This window comes from Ailuropoda melanoleuca, chromosome 2 (assembly GCF_002007445.2).
Source record: "Ailuropoda melanoleuca isolate Jingjing chromosome 2, ASM200744v2, whole genome shotgun sequence".
Taxonomy (NCBI): Eukaryota; Metazoa; Chordata; class Mammalia; order Carnivora; family Ursidae; genus Ailuropoda; species Ailuropoda melanoleuca.
In genome coordinates, this window is record NC_048219.1 from 40,363,019 (window position 1) to 40,387,545 (window position 24,527).

General features: G+C 35.8%; 1 protein-coding gene across 11 annotated transcripts in view; it reads left to right on the forward strand.

Moving 5' to 3' along the window:
• The window catches only part of MIER1 (MIER1 transcriptional regulator), a 60,254-nt gene that overhangs the window by 13,087 nt on the left and 22,640 nt on the right, over positions 1–24,527 (forward strand). For 8 of the 11 annotated variants that reach the window (XM_034653646.1, XM_034653649.1, XM_034653648.1 and 5 more), the window contains 5 exons: positions 1,814–1,838; positions 6,832–6,977; positions 17,948–18,109; positions 18,680–18,812; positions 21,366–21,430. In XM_034653646.1, the coding sequence (XP_034509537.1) occupies positions 1,814–1,838; positions 6,832–6,977; positions 17,948–18,109; positions 18,680–18,812; positions 21,366–21,430 (531 nt within the window). Of the gene's footprint in view, positions 1–1,813; positions 1,839–1,980; positions 2,018–6,831; positions 6,978–17,947; positions 18,110–18,679; positions 18,813–21,365; positions 21,431–24,527 lie in introns of all 11 variants that reach the window. The other 3 variants (XM_034653642.1, XM_034653643.1, XM_034653645.1) reach the window with 1 other exon arrangement.

Below are 24,527 nucleotides of genomic sequence, written 5' to 3' on the forward strand. Positions count from 1 at the left end.
AAAAAAAAAAGAAGAATAGAATTAAAAAGTAGCACTGTTTGACTCTATTGTGGCAAACTAACTTTTAAGTAAAGATAGTGGTGTGACACTTGAAAATACATAATGTTGAATACTGTTAGTCTTTTATTAAAATAAGTTGATGTTATAGTCAAGAACCATTCTAAGCATTAGAAGGAAAAAATAGGGCCCTTGGAAAAGTGTGCTTCAAAAGAACCTAAGTTTACCATGTACAATCTAGAATGTCATACTTCGTACAATAGCATAATGTGGACAGTTTTCAAAATGAAGTTTTAATACTTCATAAGAAATTTGTTTTAGATGCGTAGCTTTTGAAAAATTAGGCACTTTCCTCATTTTGTTTTTCTTGGCTGTCTGCCCCATTACTTAGCAGAAAGAGGGAAAATACAGATCTTCCTCGACTTATGTTGGGTTATGTCCTGATAAGCCTATCATAAGTTGAAAGTATCATTAAGTCAAAAATGCATTTAATAAACCTAACCTGAATGAACATCTTAGCTTAGGCTAGCTCATCTCAGACATGCTCAGAACACTTACATTAGCCTACAGTTGGGTAGAGTCCTCTAACACAAAGCCTATTTTATAATAAAATGTTGAATACTAGACTGAAAGTGAACAACAGAAAGGTTGTATGGGTACACAATGGTTATAAGTGTATTGGTTGTTGTTTACCCTCGTGATTGCATGCCTGACTGGGAGCTGCAGCTTGCTTCCACTGCCCAGCATCACAAGATAGTATCATACCACATATTGCTAGCCCAGGAAAAGATGAAAATTTGAAGTTCAGTTTCTGCTGAATGAGTATTGCTTTTGCCCTGTCGTAAAGTTGAAAAATCGTTAAGTTGAGTCATCGTTGGAGGCTATCTGTACCAGAATAACCCTATCTCTTTGCTAATGCTTTTGGCCTTCCAGCATCTCTGACTTCTAATGGGCATGAAATAGCTCTGAATGAATAGGAAAGGTTTTAATTATGAAGTGTATGTCATTTGAAACATAGTTTTTGTTATTTATAGAAGTTTAGTTTGTAGATGACTTGTTTATAGTTGTGAATTAACTGAATTTAGATAAAATATAGCCACAAATTATCAAGTGATGATATTACTGAAATAAGTTGCTAGCTAGCAATCTAAATGCATATAGTTAAATATATGAGGAGTAGAATGCTACAGTAGAAGCAGCATTGTGATTGGGAATGTTTGTAATTTTTCCGTCAGATGACTTAACCTCTCTATAGACTTTAGCTTGAAGCTTAATAAATTCTGTGATAATTTAAAAATATGTTGTTTGTGAGTTAAGTTAACCTAATATATTGTTTGGTGCTCAATAACATTTTACTTTTTCCTTCTGCTTTCTTGCAATATAACTTTTATTTAAAATAATGTCTTAAAGTGTTTTGGCCTCCCTTCTCCTACACATTTTAAGCCAGAGACCAGCTTGATAGCAAACCTTGTGGATAATTTCCTCTGTCTTGATTGGAGAAAATATTTTAGAAAGTTCCAAGACCTCTTAAACTACATATGTTTTGAGACCCTATTTGCCTTTAAGATCTGAATCAATTCCTTATTGTTGTCTTTGTTTCTAGATTCAGGAGTGTTTGGAATTTTTCTCTATGTTTAAATAAACAATGTCAGAGAAAGGATTATATGGAAGGTTTTAGTTTGTCTTGGACAATTTAGACATTAGAACTTACTGTGGTTTTTGGTGTCATGCTTGTCATTGAATAATTCCTGTAAATTTTGTAAAGATTTGCTGTACAAAGATGATAATTTTTCTTCTTTTCTCCCCCCTCCCCCAGCCATCTGTTGAGTCTTCAAGTCCAGGTAAGTATTTTGTATATTTTCTATAATCTCTGTTTGACTAACATTTGTCCTATTAGTTATAATAGGCTATAATAAGCTAGAGGAGTTAGACTGTCATCTGACTTGCTTTTCTTCTGAATGCTTCTTTTCTCTGGGGAAAAAGAAATGGATGAAATATTTGACTGCCCATGAAAGTACAGGTGAGGCTGCTGTGAGTTCAACCTCATGACTATTTGTGGGTTCATTCTTTTTATTAATTGCTGTGTGTATTTCTTACAGGTTTTAATTGCTTTTGATTTCAAGTATATATGAAGTGTATTTTTTCAAAAGGAGTCACTACTTAGAAATATTTGCTTGTGTAGGAAACTCAAAGTATTTGAGAAAAAAATTAATGCATGTAATGAGGGAGAAAAATATATGACAAGAACTTTAAAAATGAATATTTAATGTTGTAAATTAAGGTTATGTTTAGAGTCACACTGTATATCTTTGGAGTTTCATATTCTCTTACAAATACAGTACAGATTCATTTTTTTTTAACTTAGAGGTTGGAAACATGATATTTGAACCATATCTGGGCCACAGATGTTTTTTGTTTGGCCAGTGTAGTGACCTTAAAAATTAGAATATTTTATATAAAATCTGTATTTAGGCTTCTCACGATTAGTTAGAGGTTCTGGTGCTGCTGAGTATAACATTCCTGTATAGCAACAATTGGTTGGAGCTAAAGAGCAGTCAGGAAGGAGTCTAGTCTTTGCCTCAGTGTCCAGGGACTTCAAGAGAGAGGCTGCCTTCTCTTATGAAGTACGTGAATTAAGGAACAGCTCAATATAGCATAAGGGTCAGAAAGGGAGCTCTCTGATACATGGTAATGTTTTATTTGAAAACATCTCCTATATATTGAATATTTAGATATGATGTATTACTGAATTTTCCAGATTATTGAAGCAGTCTTTCTATGTTGTGTAAGTTTTAGAAAGAATGTTTGTAAAAATGCTTTATATGTGCCTTTTTTTAATGGTTTGGGGTCCTTTTCATGAACACAAATCACTGTACTCTTTGTAGTATAATATATCAAGTAGGAGCTAGACTAGAATACCTCCAGATCCCTTCTAAATGACTAGTGTGCTCAATTGACTGTGAGTTTTGATATATTTATTTCAGCTGCAGATGTCTTACTCTTTCTAATATGCTTGGAAGTAAAGTATATTAGGCTTTGTGGCATTTCTGAAACTCAGGGATTTTTTTTTTAACTTTCTGTTTTATAAATATGTTCTGGATGGTTGAGGTTGGAAGTAATCTGACCTCAGATAAATAGTAGATTATTGTATCCTTTTTAGGACATGGAATTGTTCCAATGTTTTTTTTCTTTTAAACACAGTCATCTTTTCATCAAAAAAATAGGTTCTAGTTGTTTTTGTTAATGTTGTCATACTGCAAATAGACTGAGTTTTAGATATTTTTCTATGAATTTTTGAGACATTCATTCATTAGGTAATATATAGGCACAAAAAAAGTAATTACTTCAAAAGTGATACTAAATAGCTTTCTCATTTTCCATTGCATTTGAATTGGCTTAGGCTGAACTGGAATAGTGGAGCTTAAAGAACACAGATGTCTTTGATGGCCTTTACTACTTGCTGAATGCTTATACAAATAGATTTTTTGTTTTTGTTTTCAGACTAAGGAAGATCTTTTGAAGTAGTGTTTGCAGTATCAGGCTTCTGCCCAAAGGGAATATATATTCTTATAAGTAATACTAATTGTAGGCAGTTAACAAAAGTTGGTGGGAAAAAATTAGGAATAGAGGCTTTTATGTAAAAAAAATTTTTGGTCCACTGGTGAAAGTCTGTGGCCTTTGTAACATCTGTACTTTGGAATTGATGTTACTAATAATAGTCACATGACCCAGGCTCAGTGGTTTGTCTGTAGACTTTACCAGTGTAAACCTGTGGAGGCACAATACAGTGTTTTACCTGTAAAACTAGTAGCCATTAGAAGGGGAGGTTTAGGGAAGGGAAGGAGGTAAAATAATTGAATGAGTGCACATGATATGTTATAAACAATTTATCTTTTTCATCTGAAAAGATAGGTACATTTTAGTAATTTTGCAATAAGATGTAATTTTATGACGAAACTGATTTTTGCCTTATCTCTGAAGCAAAATATTTATTTACACAAAGCACCAGATTCCCTACCTCTAATAATTTATTTTAGGTATTTTTACCGTTAGGAGACAGCCTAACAATGGACCTTGTAGTTAACAGAAAGGAATAGGATGGTTAAATGGTTTCAACAAGGTAAAAAGAAGTCAGATAAAGCCAAGAAGTCAGGGGGCGCCTGGGTGGCACAGTCCTTAAGCGTCTGCCTATGGCTTCAGGGCGTGATCCCAGCGTTCTGGGTTCGAGCCCCACATCAGGCTCCTCAGCTGGTAGCCTGCTTCTTCCTCTCCCACTCCCCCTGCTTGTGTTCCCTCTCTCGCTGGCTGTCTCTCGCTCTGTCAAATAAATAAATAAAATCTTTAAAAAAAAAAAACACCAAGAAGTCAGATGAAGGCAAGAAAAGTGAAACTGAAAATTAGTAGAAAACAGTGAGGTGTATATGTGGAGAAAGGATTGGCGTGAGAAAGGGAAAAAGGTTTAACTACCCTTGGGTATTTCATGTAGTGACAGGGTGAGGTGGCAAAGCTTTAAATATAACTGGCTTTGCAAATGACAACAAAAAATGGGAGACTTTAGGTAAGTAATAGAACACTCATAACTTGTTGCTGTGTATTTATGGGAGGGTTTTTGTTTTAGTTTTAGTTAGTGAAAGTATAAGTAGTTAGGAATTAAGCATAATTAGATTTTTTACAGTATTTGCATTCAATAGGCATTATATTATGATTATAGTATAATAGTATACAGTTACTATTACAGGATAATAGTATACAGGGTGGTGGTATGAGGTGGTTTTAGGATCTTCCTGCCTACAAAGGAGAAGAAAAATACAGTTTCGTCTGTAGGAGTACATGATTATTGACTAAGTATCCTAGAAGATTGCTGGGTGAACTAAAAAGTTTTGGGAACATTTTTCATTAAAAACTCAAGAAGGGATAATGATTGGGACAAAATTGCAACTAAATTAAGAACCCTTGTGTCCAGTCCCTCAACCAGTACTAAGATGCCCTAATAAAATTATGCCATGCTTTTCTTAATTATCCAAAGAAATTGATAGTATATATAATATGAAATATATTTTTATTTTTAAGTCATTCTAAAACTTTGATAGTTTTTTAACTCATTTGTGTTATAAGGTGATACCTGATTTAGAAATTATATATTTATTATATATTTAGTTATTTTATATTTAATATCAGTATTGTGTTCCTCAAAGAGCAGAATGACTTCTGAGTGCTTCACCACCTGACTTGGCTTGCAGTACACACATCTTAGTAAAAATAAATTCTCTTCAGGGCCCCTGGGTGGCTCAGTCAGTTCAGCTTCCTACTCTCGATCTCAGCTCAAGTCTTGATCTCAGGGTTGTGAGTTCAAACCCTGTGTTGGGCTCCACGCTGGGTGTGGAGCCTACTTAATTTTGTTGTTGTTGTTGTTGTTGTTGTTGAGGAAAGTAGATTCTCTTCAAGCATTCTTTGAGGCAAGATACCTACATCTCTGAGGCTGGGGCTTGCAGGAGGCCTGAAGTACAGTAAAAAGCACAGGCGTTGGAATTAGCAGACTCAGTTCCATCCTTGCCACCTACTGGCTCTGTGGGTTTAAACGTGCTGCTTAAACTCTCTGAGCCTCAAGTTTTTGTTTTTGTTGATAGGATTGTTGGAAGATTAAATGAGATACAATGTACGTGTAGTGCTTGAACCCCGTAGTATTAGGCACACAATAAGAACTCAAAAAATGGTGTTTACATTGAAAATTGAGGGAGATGATAAGAACCCTGAACCTTGGGCCTAATAGTCTGTTTTTCAATGAATCATCCTTTAAACAGAATTCTCTTATTGGACTGAAGGAAGAGTATATTGATGTAATATATTACTAATTAATGATATTAACTTTAATTAATATAACTTTGTTAACATAACTTTTAACAGTTTAAATTGATAAAATAATTGCTAATTGATTTTTTAAATGTTAAATAACTTGTTTAGTAGTAAAAAATGCTTTTGCAGACTTAAGTTCAGGTTTGGCAATAGCCAAATGTGGGGATAGTTTATAGAATGTATATGCCGAGCACTTGCAATCTAATGTTACAGGCTTGACCCTATTGAGTACGCAGTATTCCCCAGCCACCAGGCTAAAAATAGATCAGCTTACACATCAGTTACCTATTGAGTATTTTAATGACTTTCATAAGAGTTCTGTATGCAGTTTTAATAAATTTTGCTTTTATATTCTATATCAGAATTATTTCAGACTGTAATCAACTAAGTAATTTAAGGACAACTACCTATATGTTAAGATATGTTTTTGTGGAAGAGCTAATAGAATAATATTTGAGTACAGCTGTATTTTCATTAGACTGTTTATTCAGATGACTTTGTATTTCACATGACTGTGTATTCTCATGGGCCATAAGGGTTCATGCTCATTGGGTCTATTAAATATCAAATGATTAAGAATTGTGATTTTTCCCACATGAATGATCATTCCATTTTTGATATAACCCTTTATTCTTTGCAACTGAAATTTCATGTTTAGATGACAGTACTCTTTTTAAAAGCTGTATATACTTTTTTAAAGCTATCCTTTCCTCCCATCCCCCATACTAGTTGCAATTTTAATTGTGAATATATAGAGGTGAAACGGGGCAAAAAATAATCCCTTAGAGAAGAGATTTTTTGCAGGGGGTTGGTGATGAGTGTAAGGGCGAGAATTTTAGAAAACAAATACTACTCGAAGTGCATAGCTTTTCCCTGATACTTTTATTTGACTTATATTCAGCTTCATATAACATACACATTAAATTAATATTAATAACACTTAATTTGGTTTACCAAACTTTTTAAAATATTCTTTACCAGGAGGTTCAGCAACATCAGATGACCATGAATTTGATCCATCAGCTGACATGCTGGTTCATGATTTTGATGATGAACGAACATTAGAAGAGGAAGAAATGATGGAAGGAGAAACAAACTTCAGTTCTGAAATAGAGGATCTTGCAAGGGTAAATAACACTAAGAGCTAGAGGATGAAGTAGTCATGGCTTTTTTGCAGAGAGAAGAAATACTTGAAATTTTGGTTTTCTACCTTTGTTTTGGTGGAAAAGCATTGTATATAATTGATACTGAAAAATTTTGTGTGGTTGTAGGTGCGATATTTAAAGTTTGAAATGAAAGGCGTTTTTTTAAAAGGAACTAACTATTTGGCATAGAATTAAAATAGTTACTTTAGTAAAATATCACAGGTATCCAGTCAGAAATGAGCTATATAAAGGTGGTGCTTGGGTGGCTTAGTCAGCTGAGTATCCCAACTCTTGATTTCAGCTCAGGTCATAATCTCAGGATTGTGAGATCGAGCCAGGTTGTTAGGTCTGCACTGGGTGTGGAGCCTGCTTAAGATTCTCTCTCTCTCCCTTTGCCCCTCAACCCCTCTCCTGCTCTCTAAAAAAAAAAAATAAATAAGCTGAATTTCCTCATACATATCTCTGTCCTCCCCAACTTGCTGATCTGCAAATTAGTGCTCCTCAAAATGTACTATGAAGGTCAGCTGCTTCAGAATTGCTCATGAACTTAAGAAATGCGGATTCCTATACCTCTCCCCAGACATACTGAATTAGAATCTCTGGAACGTATACACACCAAATTCGAAAATTATTAAATTAGGTGATCTGATCTAATCTATTCTCATAGTATCAGTATTCTTTATTTTTCTAGCATTAATGTATTTCCTGTCCACAGTTTTATTTAACCCCCTGCTTTACATTTCTGCTTGGGTATCTCAATAGATATCTTTAAATTTTAAATGTCCAAGGGGCGCCTGGGTGGCTCAGTCGGTTAAGCATTCCGACTCTTGTTTCGTCTCAGGTCATGATCTCCAGGTTGTGGGTCAAGCCCCACATCGGGCTCTCAGGTCATGATCTCCAGGTTGTGGGTCAAACCCCCACATGGGGAGTCTGCTTGAAGATTCTCTCTCTCTGCCCCACCACCTGCTTGTGTGCGTGTGTGTACATTCTTTCTCTTCTCTCTCGCTAACATAAATAAATAAACCTTTTTTTAAAATTCTTCAAAAATAGATAAAGTTTAAACGTCCAAAGCAGAACTATTGATTGATGTTCTTCCTTCATCTGTTCCTTCCCTGTCTTCTGCTTAATAAAAAATGGTGTATTGTGTCTTGTTGCCTAAGTCAGAAATCAGGGAGGGAGTCCTCTTCCTTCATTCCTAGTACTCAGTCCTAAATAAGCTTATCATTTCTATCCACAGAGATACCTCTTATCTAACTGTTGTTCCATCTCTGCTGCCACTCTAGCCCAGGTCACCATCATTTCTAGCCTAGACTATTACAGTAACTTCCTAACTTGATTGTCCCCATTTTCTCTTGTAACGCTCTTCCCTCCAGTGTATTTCTATAATAGCCATGATGGTCTTTTCAAAATACAAATCCATTTGTGTCAACCTTTTATTTAAAATTTCTTCAGTGGCTTCCTGTTACACAAGAAGAAAATCCAGATTCTTTGACTTGGCCAGCAAAGCCCACCTGCGTGATATGGTCCTTCATCCATGTATTTATACTGCGCTTGTCATGCTATTAAATAGCCACACCAGCTGCTTCTGTTCTTAGATGTGCTTTTTCTTCCCACTTCAAAGCTTTTCAGCTCATTCCTCCTCCTTGATATGTACTTTCTGAGACTGACTCCTCATCCTCTTAAGTCTGGGCTGAATTTTGTCTTCTCAGAATGACCTTAACCTGTCTCCTAAGTAGTTTTTTTTTAACGACTATACCCCATTCATTGCTTTCTTTATAACAAACACAATTTATAATTACATGTTTGTCTAATTTATTATCTGTATTCTCCTTTAGTTCCATCAGAGGAGGGACGGTGTCTGTTTTATTCACCAGTGTATTTCCTGGTACTTAGCAAAAGTGGTCAAACATTTTGAATGAATGGATAAATCAATCTGGCGTGCTTTAATTTAAAATATACTACATTTTGATCTGTACTTCATGATCAAAAGAACATAAGAAATAAATAAGACATTGTGTCAGTCTTTAAGCATTCGGAGTACATAATATCATGGAAAAATGAATTCTTGTACTTCTGTAGTAATAAATACCAATCTGTGTTTCAAAATTTTAGTTTGGAACTTTTTAAAGTGTACATTTAAAGAGCTAGAAAAGGAATCCTATTAATATCTAGTCAAATCTTGTCAGATGGGCCCATTTTGGATCTTTTAGTTATTAAAGCTGACTTAATCCACAGTGCCTAAGCAATTCAGTATTTTATTAAGCCAAAAAACAGAATTGGTTTTAGGGGCAATGATGTATAGTTGTTATAAAAGCTTTTCTAGAATGGGTTAAAAAGCACTTGGAAGAGCCTGGAGTCAAAACTATTCTTTAGAAGAGGCTGGAAAGTCATTCAGAAGACTGGTATAATTTGTTTGAATGATTCAGAACCTAGGTGAACATCCAAAGAAACAATCACAGTCACTTCATATATTCACTAAGTGGAAAGGCAATTATTTGCCTATATTTCATAGAAACTTCTATTGCTTTAGATATATTTTCATTTCTGAATAACTCATCCATGGGATAACATTTAAAGGAGGAAAATGTTATATTTTCCCTTTTCTCACATTCTTTATTACTCAAATAATTGAGTAAGTAGTTACTTAAGAGGAGATAATCAGGGGCGCCTGGGTGGCACAGCGGTTGGGCCTCTGCCTTCAGCTCAGGGCGTGATCCCGGCCGTTATGGGATCGAGCCCCACATCAGGCTCTTCTGCTATGAGCCTGCTTCTTCCTCTCCCACTCCCCCTGCTTGTGTTCCCTCTCTCGCTGGCTTGCTCTCTCTCGAATAAATTAAAATCTTTAAAAAAAAAAAAAAAGGAGATAATCAGTACAGATTATGTGGTAGAATGATTATTGTTTTCTTCTGTTTTGTAAAATAGGCTATTACATTTAATTAGTACAAAATTGGGCTTTGCTAAAAGTTTGGGTGTGTATTGTCTTTTACTATTTCTCCTTTCTTCTGCCTCCTCTGTCTTTTACAGCCTCCCCAAATATGCTTTATAACAACTCTTCTTAGGGAAAAAAACTTAGAATTATTTGTAGAGGATATAGAAAGAAAGAGCCAGGAAACCAGTCTTTTATCATTCTCTTCATCCAGACAGTCTTACACCTTCTCAGATGATTTTAACTTTTCCCAGAGTAATTAAGGCTTAGGTTTAAGTTGTGCAGAATCACCAATGCTTTCATCTGTAATCTGCAGCTAAGCTAGTTAAGGGCCGGTATAATTATAAACTCTTTAGGTATGAACCAAACCAAACTTTTTTTTTTAATTTAAAAAATTAGGATGATTTTCTCATATTGATTACTGGTTTTCTTTTATAGAAACGAAACATTACATCTCTCAAGAAATAGGTTAGTTGATTTTTATCTGGCATGTTGGTTATATGAAATGGACATTTGATGTAATTGTGGCAGAATTCTGGCAGTTGATTCATTCAGGAGTTATCAGTAACTGCATGGCCTATAGTTTTAGGTTCATTCAGTTTGAAGTCTAAAATTTTAAGTGAAAAGTAGCTTTTCATAGATGATGCCTTAATGTTTGTTGTTACATCTCACTACAGTTCAATAAAGGCATGAATCTTAATATGTCATTATATAAGTTTACCATTTAAATGTTTTAGTAGAATTAGATACACAGGGTAGAATTTATTGTGGTGATCTTAGAAGGAGTGTCAGAATCATTCCTATAGTAAATAGACTTTTTGCCAGAAATAGCAATATGTAGGCTGGTTTAACTGTTTTTCAAATGTACTCTTAAAATTTGCAGTCTTGCTTTTAATGGCACAGTTGTAGCAGTCTGTTTGGGAGAAGAGGGATTAGGATCAGCTATGTCTTTATGTATTTATCTGTATTTTTAAGAAACCACATTATAATAATATACTTAATACTTCTTTTGAAGTGCTAGACACATACCATCTGGTGAATCTCCAGAACTAGAAAATAAAGATTAAAATGTGAGAGATTGAGTATTTTTTGAAGTAAACACACAAGAATTACATTGAATAAAAAGAAACCCCAGTATGGAGATTATAAAGAAAAGTTCAGGGCCTCCATCCCTTTATAGTTTATCTTCTAGTGAAACCCCAACCCCAAGAGGTCGGTTACCTAAGGAACTGTCTCTGTAGTCCAGTCTGGATGTAGTCCTCTGGACCATCCTGGCTGGAAATCAGTCTCTTAACTTCTTCTTCCCCTCTTCCTTTGTAAGCATTTATTGGTAAATCATTCGTGGTACAAGGGAGAAGAAGAGTACTGTGTCCATCCACCAAATGGCCCTTGAATAGCCAGTATCTGCTGTCACCTGCCATTTCTAAACGACTAATCTGATATGAAGGAGAGGGACCCACTTCTCTGTGGCCAGCACACAGATACCTCTCCAACCTTAAAATAATGCTGAAGTTATTTGGTAACTTTACCTTACTGTTTTGATGTTGAAGGACAGATTTAACTTCAGATAAAATGTCTGTCTGTTAAAAAGTCTATTCTTTTCACCTCCAGCTAGCCTCCCTTTAGATTATGCAAACAGGATTGCTCCTGTTTTTGTTATAGTGCTTAGTTAACTTATTTCTTAAAGCACAGTATGCAAGTATAGTCCACATTTCTGTGTTTTTATTCATTTTGTGCTATGTCCATATCTTCCTTTATATTTCTTATATTCTGTCAACCCAGTACATCTTATTAGACATTCCCTCAGGATGAGGTACACTTAACCTAGGGTCAGGTTTCAAGGAAGGCAGTATATAGCATATATATGTAAAGGTATTATAAAGCATTTAATCACACTGCCTAGTCAAAACTCAGCTGCAAGTGTGTGACTTTGGACAAGTTCTGTAACGTCTTTCAGCTTCAGTTTTATTACATAAAAATTTAGTACAGTGTCCTACGTGGTAATCACTCAATAAATCCTAGTGGTTATATCATTCGTGAAATTCTCAAAGAAATATATAACTCCCAAACTGTGAAGCCCTACTCTGCTTGACCCATAATTTTCTCTTTCACTTTGTTTCCCTTGTTTCTATACTTTTAATCTTTGTATGAATGGTAATAAGACACTGCTGCTTTATTGTGATGTTTCAGTTTATCTTGAGGAAAGCCCCTTACTTAGTACCTTGTAGAACACAGACTTTGACAATGTAAGTTAATGAGAAATTATCTGAAACAGGTGACTGATAGACCCTAATATAATAATATATTGTCAGCCATGTTTTATTTAGCTTTTAGTCTTTTTTCAGAGGGAAATGACAGGAACATTTGTTTTATAGGATATCATTGCTGTTTATATCAGAATACTTGAGGGCAAATAATAGAAATCCATCTTGAGGGGTGCCTGGGTGGCTCAGTCGTTAAGCGTCTGCCTTCGGCTCAGGGTGTGATCCCAGCGTTCTGGGATCGAGCCCTGCATCAGGCTCCTCCTCTGGAAGCCTGCTTCTTCCTCTCCCATTCCCCCTGCTTGTGTTCCCTCTCTCGCTGGCTGTCTCTGTCTCTGTCAAATAAATAAATAAAATCTTTAAAAAAAAAAAAGAAATCCATCTTGAACTAACTTAGGCAAAATGAGGAATTTGTTGTTCATGTAATTTCATGAAGGGCAGGGAGATATCTCGGCCTTAAGGACTCAGGTGCCACCAGAAGATATTTTCTATTTCTGTTGTTTTATATGGTGGCATCCTTTTTCAGACCAACTTTCTTTATATGCTGTCAGTTTCCAGGTCTCTAAGATACACTGCTTTAGATAGTTTGTGTTTCTTTAGCTGCTATTGGTACAGATTTAGAAACAAACTATGGCCAGGCTTGGGTCATGTGTCCGTTCCAAACCTATGGCCAGGAATGCAGTGATTCCAATTGGATCAGATGCTATATAGTCCAGAAGGTGAGCTCTCGGTCAAAATACATGCTTGGAATGAAGGAAGCATTTCCTGGAAGAAGATGAATATAGAAGTTGAAAGAGAAAGGATTGGGGGGTGGGGCAGACAGCAATGAATTACCCTTACAAAATACTTGTTAAATCTTCTGTACATCCGTTAGTGCCTAGTAGGGACACAATACATGCTACTTGAATTTGAAACTGAGGATTCCTCGGCGAAATTGACTTTGGTTTTTACTGTAGTTGTGGCTGTTTAGTGCAAGATCTTTATACTTTAGATCAAGTAAGATACTTTTCATACTAATGTCAAACTCTGTTGTATTCCTCAGAGGGTCTTGATTGTTGCTTTCTTACTTGCTTTCTAACTTGATATTAGGTGGCAAAGGTTAAGTTAAAAGTTAATACCTAAGCAAAAGCATAAAAACCACTATATACTCTTTGTTTTTAAAATTAAGCAAGCATTTTCTTGATGGAATAGGCAAGGATATTTTGTTTACACATGATAGAACCCACCTAAATTAACTTTGAAGTTTATTAGAACTTTTTTAGAACTTTATTGTTTTTAATTTTGGGGGGTTTTTGTTTGTTTTTAATATTTTTTTAGAACTTTTTTTTTTTTTTTTTAGAAGTCCTGTGAATGTGTATCTGGGCACAAGGAGTGTCTGAACAGAGATTCAGCGTCACCAGGACCTCTTGATCGTTCTTTACTCATGGTTAAATCCCGTTGCTTTCTTTAGGGTCTCTTGAGTTTTTTCTTTACCACATCCACTAATTTAGTTTAGGTTCTAATTATATTACACGTGAGCAATAGCAGGGGATTCCATCCTAGCTCTGTCTCTGGCAAACTAAACCTTTCCCTGCCAAAGTCCATCTTGTGTTTTGTTACATTTATAATTTTCCCTAAGCCCTTCCAGAGTCAGTCACTGCCCAAAAGTTACTCTCAAATAGAGTCAAAAGTAGAGTATAACACTTCCTACTGGAAACTAAGTAAAACTAGAGAAAGTAGGTAAAAATACCAGGTCTCACTTTTTTATTTTAGTTTCTACAGATACCTTCTGCTCTAATTAGAGTAACCCAGGTATTCATTTTTGTTTCTATACTTGTGCAGTAATCATTTGCTCTGACTTAAGTGACTTTTCTTTATCTGCCAGTTCTATTACTGTTTCTTCACTTTAAATCAGATCTCCTCCAAAAGTGCTGTGATCAGCCACTTTTGACTATCCTCTGTTGTCTGCTTAGCCAATACTAGAAATGTTGTTAAATTTCTCTTTGAGAAATGAGTTGTTAAAAAGTGAGTTACATTTCTTCTTCTTCTTTTTTTGAAAGAGAGCTTTTTATTACTTTTATATAACGGAAAACTCAATAGCGTACACTTAGCCCAGTTTTGTGGCCAGTTATTTAGCCTTTGCCTTTTCCGGCTTGGCAGTATAAACCACAACTTTGCACCCAGGATGTTACCTCCCCAGTGAGGGCAGATCTCTTCATATCTGTCACTGTAATTGGTCCTGTTGGCTTCCACTGGCTTAGGCAGAGCTCGTTTGTCTTCTGAGTTAATCTGTGTGAAGGCGACAGTGGTGCAGGGCTTCTTGTGTACCAGATGGTCCAGCCTGGCATTCCCCTTGAAAATACAGTAGGGAACCCCCATTTTACAACTCAGGGCAGGAGAAAGACAGCCAGCTCAGTGGGGTCCACAGTGTGTGCAATCACTACCAGCTGAGCCTTCTTGTTTTACACTAAGGTGTTGACAGTATTAACCCCTGCTGGTGGGATAGGTGACCTCTTAATAGGACATCCCCTTTGCCAGCGGCTTTCTTCTCAGCCTGGGCCAACAGTCTCTGCTGTTTTGTGTCTTTGGTCTGTATTTGTGGGCCAGCTTAAGCAGTTGAGTAGCTGTTTGGTGGTCCAAAGCCTGGGTGAACTGGTTAATCCAGGAGGCAGTTTCAGATGTTTATAGAGAATAGCCCTTTGCTGCTGTAGTTGGATGTAGTGGGGCCATTTGGCAAAGCAAGTGAAGTCCCTTTTGGGCTGGATATCCTGTCTGATACCAGAATTCTTGGGCCTTTTCTCAAAGGGGATTGACCACCTTCTTGGCTTACTGCTTCCTCATGACAGCAGGAGTTGGGGCTGCCTTCTTCCCCTTAGCCTTCTTTCCTTTTGGCATCTTGGATGGCTGGGAGGAGAATTAAAGTGAGTCATACTTCTTAAATGCCTATGTAGGGGGAAAAAATATTGACCTAACCATGGATACGAGACATTACATATTCCCGAAAGTGATTTAAAAAAAAAAATTCCTTTCCATGCAGTTAGTCTGTCACCTGTCCTTTTGACACATAACTGAGCTAGGTGTCAGGTGTTAGTGATAAGCTTTATTAAAATAATGATCGAGCTTTATTACCTCTCACTGGAAAAGAAATTTGCAGGTATCTTACACTGTGAGATAAGTGTTTCTCAAGGTAGTCCCATACCAAGAGCATCAGTATGGCTCAAGAAAATATGCAGATACTCAGTCCCCACCTCTGCCCTACTATAATAGAAACTTTGGGGTAGGGCCCAGCACTCTGTTTCGCTAAGCCCTCAAGGTGATTCTGTTGCCCTTGAATATGACAGACCAAAGGTAGAGAGCCTAAAGACATTTGATTGATAATATACCTTTTGCGTGATCTTTCAAAATATCAGTTAACTAACTTGTAAAAATTAGAGGTAATGGCAAACTATATTAAGGAAGTGTTTTTTGTTTTGTTTTGTTTTTTTGTTTTAAGATTTTATTTATCTGAGAGAGAGAGTAAGGGAGAACACCAGAATGGGGTGAGGGGCAAAGGGAGAAGCAGATTCCCTGCTGAGCAAGGAACTCCACATGGGGGCTTGATCCCAGGACTCCAGGATCATAACCTGAGCTGAAGGCAGATGCCCAACCGACTGAGCCACCTAGGTGCCCCATTAAGGAAGTTTTAAAGATGAGATAAATATGAAGTTCTTCATGAATTCTTAAGGCCCATGTAAATGTTAGTTGCAGACTTACGCTGAAGGTTTTCTTTGGTTTGGCCCTTATTCATACTAGTGACTTCCATGGCTCTTGTTCATAGTAGTGACTGCCATTGTTAAACCTCGAATTTGTGGTGCAGAATGAGTTCATGGGAAATATGAGCTGGGATTAGGTCTAGGTATTATAGAAAAGTCTCTATCAGGCCATGGTTTCTTTCTGCTTAGTTTTCTTATTTATACATAAAGGTAGTAAATACTCCCACTGGTACTTTTAAAGATCTGTTGAGATTGCATAATATTCTTATTCTACTTTTGTTCAGAAAAGAGAAAGAATAAGATAGTGGAATCAAAGTACTTACCATAAATGCCTGGCACGTAGAAGATACTTTATGGCGGCTATTTGTTATCATGTATATACAACCAGCCTTTTCTATATCTTTCTCTTACTCCACTTCCTTGATCTTGAAATTCTGCTTTAGTTCTTAAATCCTGATTTTCTAATTCCAAATCTGTCTCTGTACCAAGTCCTTGGTACATGGACCAGTATCTGCATGGGCTAGATTCTCGAACACCTCAAGCACTGTTTGTGTTATTGCACTTTGAGAAACACAATAGGAGATGTCAGTTAAGTATGCCAGCTGGTCATTCAGCTGGAGTGGTAGTACCTTACCTGATACAGTTAGCACCTTTCAGGTTGTGGCTGCTGCAAGTCATCAGTCAGGACTCTTGGAATTGACTTCTCTTTCAGAAACAGATTCACAGACTGATTTATAACTAGAATATCCATTTACAGTGTGAAATATAATTGTTAAACAGCATTTCCTTCCTACCTCTTTCTATAGGAAAATTTTTTCAAATTGTAAACATTAGTTGCTTTTTATACATGAATTTTGAGTGATGGGAGTTAGTTATATGATCTAAGTGCTTAGTGTCATCAGGTTATATCATCCAGTCTCATGTATCCATCTCTACTTTACTTTAACAATGATGCTTTTAACACATGGTTGATTTATTTCTGTCCATGAATAATGCTACAAGACTGCTGGAGAAATACAAAACATGTCTTGTTTCATGATTGCCCTTCTTGTAGGTTCTAAACTGCCTGTTAAATTTTTCTCAGAGAGGTAGGGTAGGGGGTTGTGGAAAGAGGGCATCTGTGAATGTGTATAGTACAGGTGATTTGGATTAAATTTTTTTTATAGTCAGAATGCTCTTCTGATTTCCCTGGTATTTTGTATCACTTGATTACTAATTAGAGTGAGTACCTTCTATAGAAAACTTGATTCATTTCATTGCATATGAATATTTCTTCATTTCACACTCAGAGGGTGTATTTTTTATGGAGTTAGGGGTGATCCCTGGTTGAGTCAGTATGATATACTGATGAGTATGGGTTTTGGAATTAGACTTGAAATCTGGCTCCACTACTTGTAGCTTGTATGATTTGGGGAGAGATTGCTTAATCTCTGAGCCTCAGTTTCCTCATCTGTGAAATGAAGGTCATACAATAATTTTGTAATTAGAAAAGTTCTCGTGACAGGATTTTATATATAATTTTAGGTAACCCTAGATAAGAAAATATGGCTAATGGAATCCAGTGTTATTCCTGTGCATCATTACTGTTTTCTTTTAATGTGTTTGGATTGGGCTGTGAATTTCACCTCCTTTTCTGAGTTTGTTAACTTAGTTTCCAGTCTCTTTTCTAATTATTTTTTTCCCACTCACAAATTGTGTATGGTACTCTTAAGTGTGAGCATCTATACACAGTGTTAACTGCCAGTGTACATTTACTGAATTGATTGCATAGTACAGTTCTAAACCAATGTCACTTTTTTATTACGCTTCAAGGTTTTTTTGTTAACGATTAGAATTTGGTTAGTCTCTTATAGAAATTCTTGAAAGACTAGGATTTTCCTGGGTTTCAGAATTGTTTTCGTTCACCTTTTATGATTTGAGAATTCTTGATACAAGAATACTTCTAGGGGTATTCTCTATGGAATGAAGGTGTGAAATACAGGAATATGAAATATTCACTTATTCAGAAATTAACTTTTTATTTGGTCTATTTAGGAAGGAGACATGCCAATTCATGAACTTCTCAGTCTTTACGGTTATGATAGTACTATTCGACTACCTGAAGAAGATGAGGAGGAGGAAGAAGAAGAAGAAGAAGGTGAAGATGATGAAGATGCTGATAATGATGATAACAGTGGCTGTAGTGGGGAAAATAAAGTAAGGTTATACACATTGATTAAGACTGTAGTCTTTATTCTTGTGAAGTAGTATTTTATTGATACTGGAAGTGCCTTATAATCTACTCCTGAAAAGTAAGAGTTTCATCTGTGTCATTCTAGATTTCTTTTCAGTGCCTCTTCTAAATAAATTTGTACCAACTTTTAAAAAAAAACTAGTGTTTTTAAGAAATAAAGGCTAATTGATAGTTCTGTATTCAATTTTCTTATTTTGGTTTGAAATAATTTTAAATTTATAGAGAGGTTCAAAGATAGCGTAGATTTCCTGTGTACTCTTCAGCCAACTTTCCCTGTTTATGTCTCATGTAACCATGGTATATTTGTCAAAAGTAAGAATTGACACTGGTACCATACTATTAATTAAACTGTAGACAGTTCAGATTTTGTCAGTTTTTCTACTAATATCCTTTTTTCTGTTCCGGTTCCAATCGAGAATACCATGCTGCATTTAATGTATTTATTTTAGTCTTCTAGTTGTATTTGGAATATTGTAACCTTTCATCTGCAGTAATTTTCCTTACATCTTAAAGAAATTTAATTTATTCTGCAGGAAGAGAATATAAAGGACTCCTCAGGTCAAGAGGATGAAACTCAGTCTTCCAATGATGATCCGTCACAGTCTGTTGCTTCTCAAGATGCCCAAGAAATAATCCGCCCACGCCGATGTAAATATTTTGATACAAGTAAGTGTCATTGGTTGCTATTGTTTGGATAATTTTTACTATTTAATAAATGATGTAAAATGTCGTTTCTTTTTCACTCGTCTGTTGAATTCATTTGCTGAAATCTGGCTGAACACTAATGGGTTTTGTTCTAGTTTATTCATTTAGCAGTGCTAGAGCCCCATTGTCCATGAGTAGATTGCAGAGATTGTTGTGTCACTGTACTACTTGATTTTGAATTTTTGATTTTGAAATTTTGATTTGATACTTTGATTTTTCTTTTTCTTTTTTTTTTTTTTTTAAACCACATATTCTCATGTATGCTTTGGGGTGGAGACTTGACATCAGAATGAGGCAAAATTGAGTCCCTGATGTCAGGAGGTTATCTTTAGGACAAGGAGAAAGGGCTGTGGGCATGCTCTTAAGAGCTGGTATAACCTGAATGGGGTCTTAGGCTTATTCTCTCAGGTAAGGAATTCAGGACTTTGCTTGTACTTAGGCTGCAACCATATCAGTTGACCTTGAGTCCAAACGTCAGCAGAGACAGCTAGTATTTGTTAGCAAGGCCTGTTAAGGCTGTGGGGAGCTCTGTAAGCAAGGTATCAGGCCAACATTTCCAAGGGGCTTTATTGGCTCCATAAAATTGATCTGAGATTCTTAAAGCTGTCTCATCATATCTAAGTCTACACGTGTCTCTTAAGGATGACATTCCAGGGGCACTTGACTGGCTCAGTCGGTAGAGAGCACGACTCTTGAACTCGGGGTTGTGAGTTTGAGCCCCATGTTGGGTGTAGAGATTACTTAAATAAAATCTCTGTCCGCTAAAAAGTCAATCAATTTGTTCCCCACTGGCAGGCTCCTGTGGGGAAAAATGTGTTCCTTTTTTTCCCCCCAACACTTCTTTAATTTGTCTCATAGTCATCTTTTTTATTTCTCCTAATCTTTTCCTCAGTTTTCATTTTCTACTTTCTTTGCCTCTTAACCTTTTTTAGCTATTTCATAAGCATTGCTTTCTCTAAGCAGTGGCTCCCAGTTCTCTCAAAAAGTGGTTTACTCTTGAGGTGAGAATATGTTACACACAAAAAGAACTCTCCTAATTTTTCTACAGTTGTGATCTAGTCAGAGATCTGCATAGTTGAGACAACATTTAATGTCTGTATCTTGAATATTTGCATGCTTTATTTGCTCCATGGTGTTTCATTCTAAGCAGGAATCATTACTCTGGATGACCGCTCTTTGATAAGAAAAAGGCAACCATTAGTGTTACTAGTTTAAACTTGGGGGTCTGAATTTCTGTGCTTTAAAAGAAAGAAAAACACTTGAAGAACAGTAACCTCTCATGAAATGGAGCAGTGTAATAACTGATTAAACATGGCTACTGCTTTGTGTGAATGATTTCTGATACATACTTAGTTTAGAAGTGAATGTAGTGCTGCTAATGGTATTTTATTGTGAGTTTTGATCAAAGACAAGGTCCATTTGAAAAATATATCAGTGTAAAAGATTGGTTGCTCTCTTTTTTAACACACATTATTAATTTGTGTTATATATTATAAAATTAATAACAAATTATTGTGTTAATATTAAGTTTGCGGAAAGCCTGGTATTTTTCCTTTTTCTTCTTAGGTAAATTGCCAAAGTTTGCTTAAAAGTGGGATGCTAAGTGACTGCGTTTTTTTTTGTTTGTTTGTTTGTTTTTTTAAGATTTTCTGTATTTGTTTGAGAGCATGAGCAGGGTGGAGAGGGAGAAGGAGAAGCAGACTCCCTTGCTGAGCAGGGACGCCTGTTACGAGACTTGATCCCAGAACCCTGAGATCATGACCTGAGCCGAAGGCAGACGCTTAACTGACTGAGCCACCCAGGCGCCCCTAAGTGACTGAATCTTAAAACAATATTTATTTCATACTTCTGAGCTGGTCTTTCAGTTATGATGTATGCACAGAAGCTGTATATATACTGCCTATCTTAGCTTTTCCATAGGAAGATGTAATTTTTATATGTAACGTTACCCTTTTGAACTTTGAATTCCATTTTACAGTTGAGAAGATGCTGACAGTGTAACAGTTTTCAAATTTCCTACCCCTTTATGTAAACACATTTTTACTCCAAAATGTAAACAAATGCACTTTGCCTGCTCTGAATAAATCAGAGGTTGAGGAGGATGGAAGTCTTAGCCTCCCTTCACACTCTCCCAAGTGTTGCTACAGAGTTCTCTGTGTCTCAAGGAGCACTGATTGGAAACCAGTTTTTGTTTTGTTCAAATTCTCGTTTTATTAGGGAAGAATTAGGTTTAGGAACAGATTATCTTGACCCGCCAATTCAAGTTTTTTCTTAAATTTTTGTAGGAAATCATTTCCTGAAAATATAGTTTTCTAGGATTAGAATTGTCCCAGAAGGTTTATGGATTTTTTGTTTTGTTTTGTTTTAAACTGATAGGGTATTATTTGATCAGAAATATCTTGTCCTATTCTACAAATATTTTCGGGCATACGTAAGTGTTTGATGGTAGGTGTAAAAATAATACACAGATGTGGACAGGATAAACAATCATTTTGTAATATTGTCTTATTCTAGATAGCGAAATGGAAGAAGAATCTGAAGAAGATGAAGATTATATTCCATCAGAAGACTGGAAAAAGGTAGTTAGAGGCATATTTTCCCAAAGTTTAAATAAATTAATATTAAAAAGCAAGTATAATTATTATTTTACTAGCTATATATTGATAAAGTTGAGGTAACCCCTTTTGTGACATTTAAATGTTTGGTGGATGTTCATTTCCCCTTAATACATTGTGGTGAGAAAAATACTTATTTTTTTATAAAATAAAATAATGGTATTAACTTTTTTGAGCAAATTAGTCTCAAACCAACAATAGAAATTGAAATTTTGAACTAGTGCTGATTTAGGTTTTCTTTGCACTGTAAAAAGTATCACAAGTAAATTTTTTTTATATATTTGGGAAAGCAGTTGAGGCTTTGGTTCTGTTAAGTAGATTTTGTTTAATAATCTAGATTATAAGTTTTTCTATCCCATATTAATGTCGATATTTACGACTCAGAATATATTGAGTGAAGAAACAGATTTGAGCTTCTCTATAATTATGTATAATAAGTTAATTTCTATAGTGAATCTAAAGATTATATATTGACATAAGTTTTTAATTATAAAATTGTATAACTGTACAACTTAGTTATACAATTAAGTAGAAGAATTAATTTTAAGCTGTTGCAAAGTAGTTGAATTTGCTAGGAAAATATGTCAAATGTCATGTAGAATTTATTAGAACAAATCATTTATACAGGAGAAATGTCATTCTTATTGAGATAACGTACTTGATTTTGCTCTTAAAAACTCCATTGAGTTTGTTTGTTTTGTTTGTTTTTTTGCTGTTCTTTTCCTTGGTCTGATTTTAAATTTAGTGCATAAATAATCATTTCTTCAGAAGCAGAATAGCTCTAAACATCAAATTGAGTGGACTTTCTGCACTTTTTATGTTATGATTATTTAGTTAATAGTTTTGAGTCTTTACTGTGGCTTTTTTGTTGTTGTTAGTGGTGGTGGTTTAAAATTTTTTGGTTTGGGGGACGCGTGGGTAGCTCAGTTGATTAAGCATCTGCCTTTGGTGCAGGTCATGATCCCAGGGCCCTGGGATTGAGTCCCGCATCCCATCGGGCTCCTTGCTCAGCAGGGAGCCTGCTTCTCCCTCTGCCTGCCACTCCCCTTGCTTGTGCTCTCAGTCTCTCTATCTCAAACAGATAAACAAAATCTTAAAAAAAAAAAAAAAAAAAGAGTTTTTTGGTTTGGGATGTCTGGGCAAACTTAAAAAAGAGCTGACACCCTTGCTAATTAAAATAAAAGAATATCTCATAGAGTTTCTTTTAGGAAGAATGAAGTATTCAAATGAACTAGGACTGGGTTCCCAAGGACTGTGGGCTTCTGCCAGAATTGATCCGTTTCTGGATTTCTAAGGAGATGTTTAGAAGAGAGAGACATCTTAGCATATTATGCTAAGTGAAATAAGTCAGTCAGAGAAAGACAATTATCATATCTCACTCACATGTGGAATTTAAGAAACAAAACAGAGGAGCATAGGGGAAGAAAGGAAACAATAAAACAAGATGAAATCAGAGAGGGAGACAAACCATAAGAGGTTTTTAATCATAGGAAACAAACTGAGGATTGCTGGAGGGGAGGGGGTGGGAGGATGGGGTAACTGGGTGATGGACATTAAGGAGGGCATGTGTTGTGATGAGCATATTATATGCAACTGATGAATCACTGACCTCTACCTCTGAAACCAATGATATGTGTTTTAATTAATTGAATTTAAATTTTGAAAAATATGTATGGACAAAAAATAAAAGAAGAGACCTCTCTCAGTGTGTTAGAATGGTAAAGGAAGGTATGGGTTAGAACGCTAAGGGAAGGTTATCCTAGCCCAGTGCAGTATGTGTTAATTTGAGTGGATGATGAATGAATGATGGAGCTGAAGACTGAAAACAAGGATCACAGAGTTACCCACTATTTATGTGATCCATTTGGGCAAGTGTTCTTCACTCCAATATTTTTCTGATTCCTACACCATGCAGAAATTACGATGAAAAAAGCTAAAAACTTTAGAAGTCATCTTAAACTTTCTACCACATATTCAAGTTTATGTATCTTTTCTCTTAAGCTGTTCTCTGAAACTTTCTCTCCAACTTAAATTGTTTTTGTGTCTGAAGTTATACAGTAGAATATTTGAGTAAATGTTGAATTATTATATTTAATGAAGGAACAAAAGCTCAGAATAGGGAGAACATGGGAGAATATTCCCTTCCTCAGGAAAATTATGTAATAAAACAGGCCACGGTAAATCCAGACTATTTGTTTGTTTGTTTTTTTTTTTTTTTTAAAGATTTTATTTATTTATTTGACAGAGACAGGAGACAGCCAGCGAGAGAGGGAACACAAGCAGGGGGAGTGGGAGAGGAAGAAGCAGGCTCATAGTGTAGGAGCCTGATGTGGGGCCCTCCCATAACGCCGGGATCACGCCCTGAGCCGAAGGCAGACGCTTAACCGCTGTGCCACCCAGGCGCCCCAGACTATTTGTTTTTGTATGATTTTGTTGTAGTAAAAATTGTCAAGATTCAGATTCATCTTCTAAGGCTTGTAAGATACTGAATTTTTTTTAGAAACTGGGGTAGAGGAGACAGGTTTGAAATCAATTTTGAGTCCAGGTTATAGCCTCAGAACTTATTTTAATAGTGTATTCCTGAGGAAATTAATTTTTTTGAGTGTCATCTCAGATATAATATGGGAATAAAAATTTTAGCCTTGTCCAAGTTGGTGAGGATTTAATGAAAATTATACATAAGACACTTGGTAAGTGCTGTTTCCCTTGCCTTCCCTATAGAACAAATCAGTAGGTAAAAAGCAGTGTTCTGAAGTCAACAGGAAAAAGAAGGTGTCTTATCTTTATACTAGCCCAGAAACTCTCAAACCTGGCTCCATGTTAGAATCACTTGGAGAACTTTTAAACACTGATTACCAAGGCCTTCATCCAGAGATTCTAATTTAACTGGTCTGGAATAGATCCAGACATTGATAATTTTTAGAAGTGCCTCAGACAGGGCGGGTTGATAACTTGACTGTCTATTCTCTGGTAGGCCTTGGTGAGTAAGGTTAAAAGAGGCATAAGAAGTGGTGATAGGGAACTCTTTTTTACAGTGAAAGAGATGAAGTTCTGTAAGAGT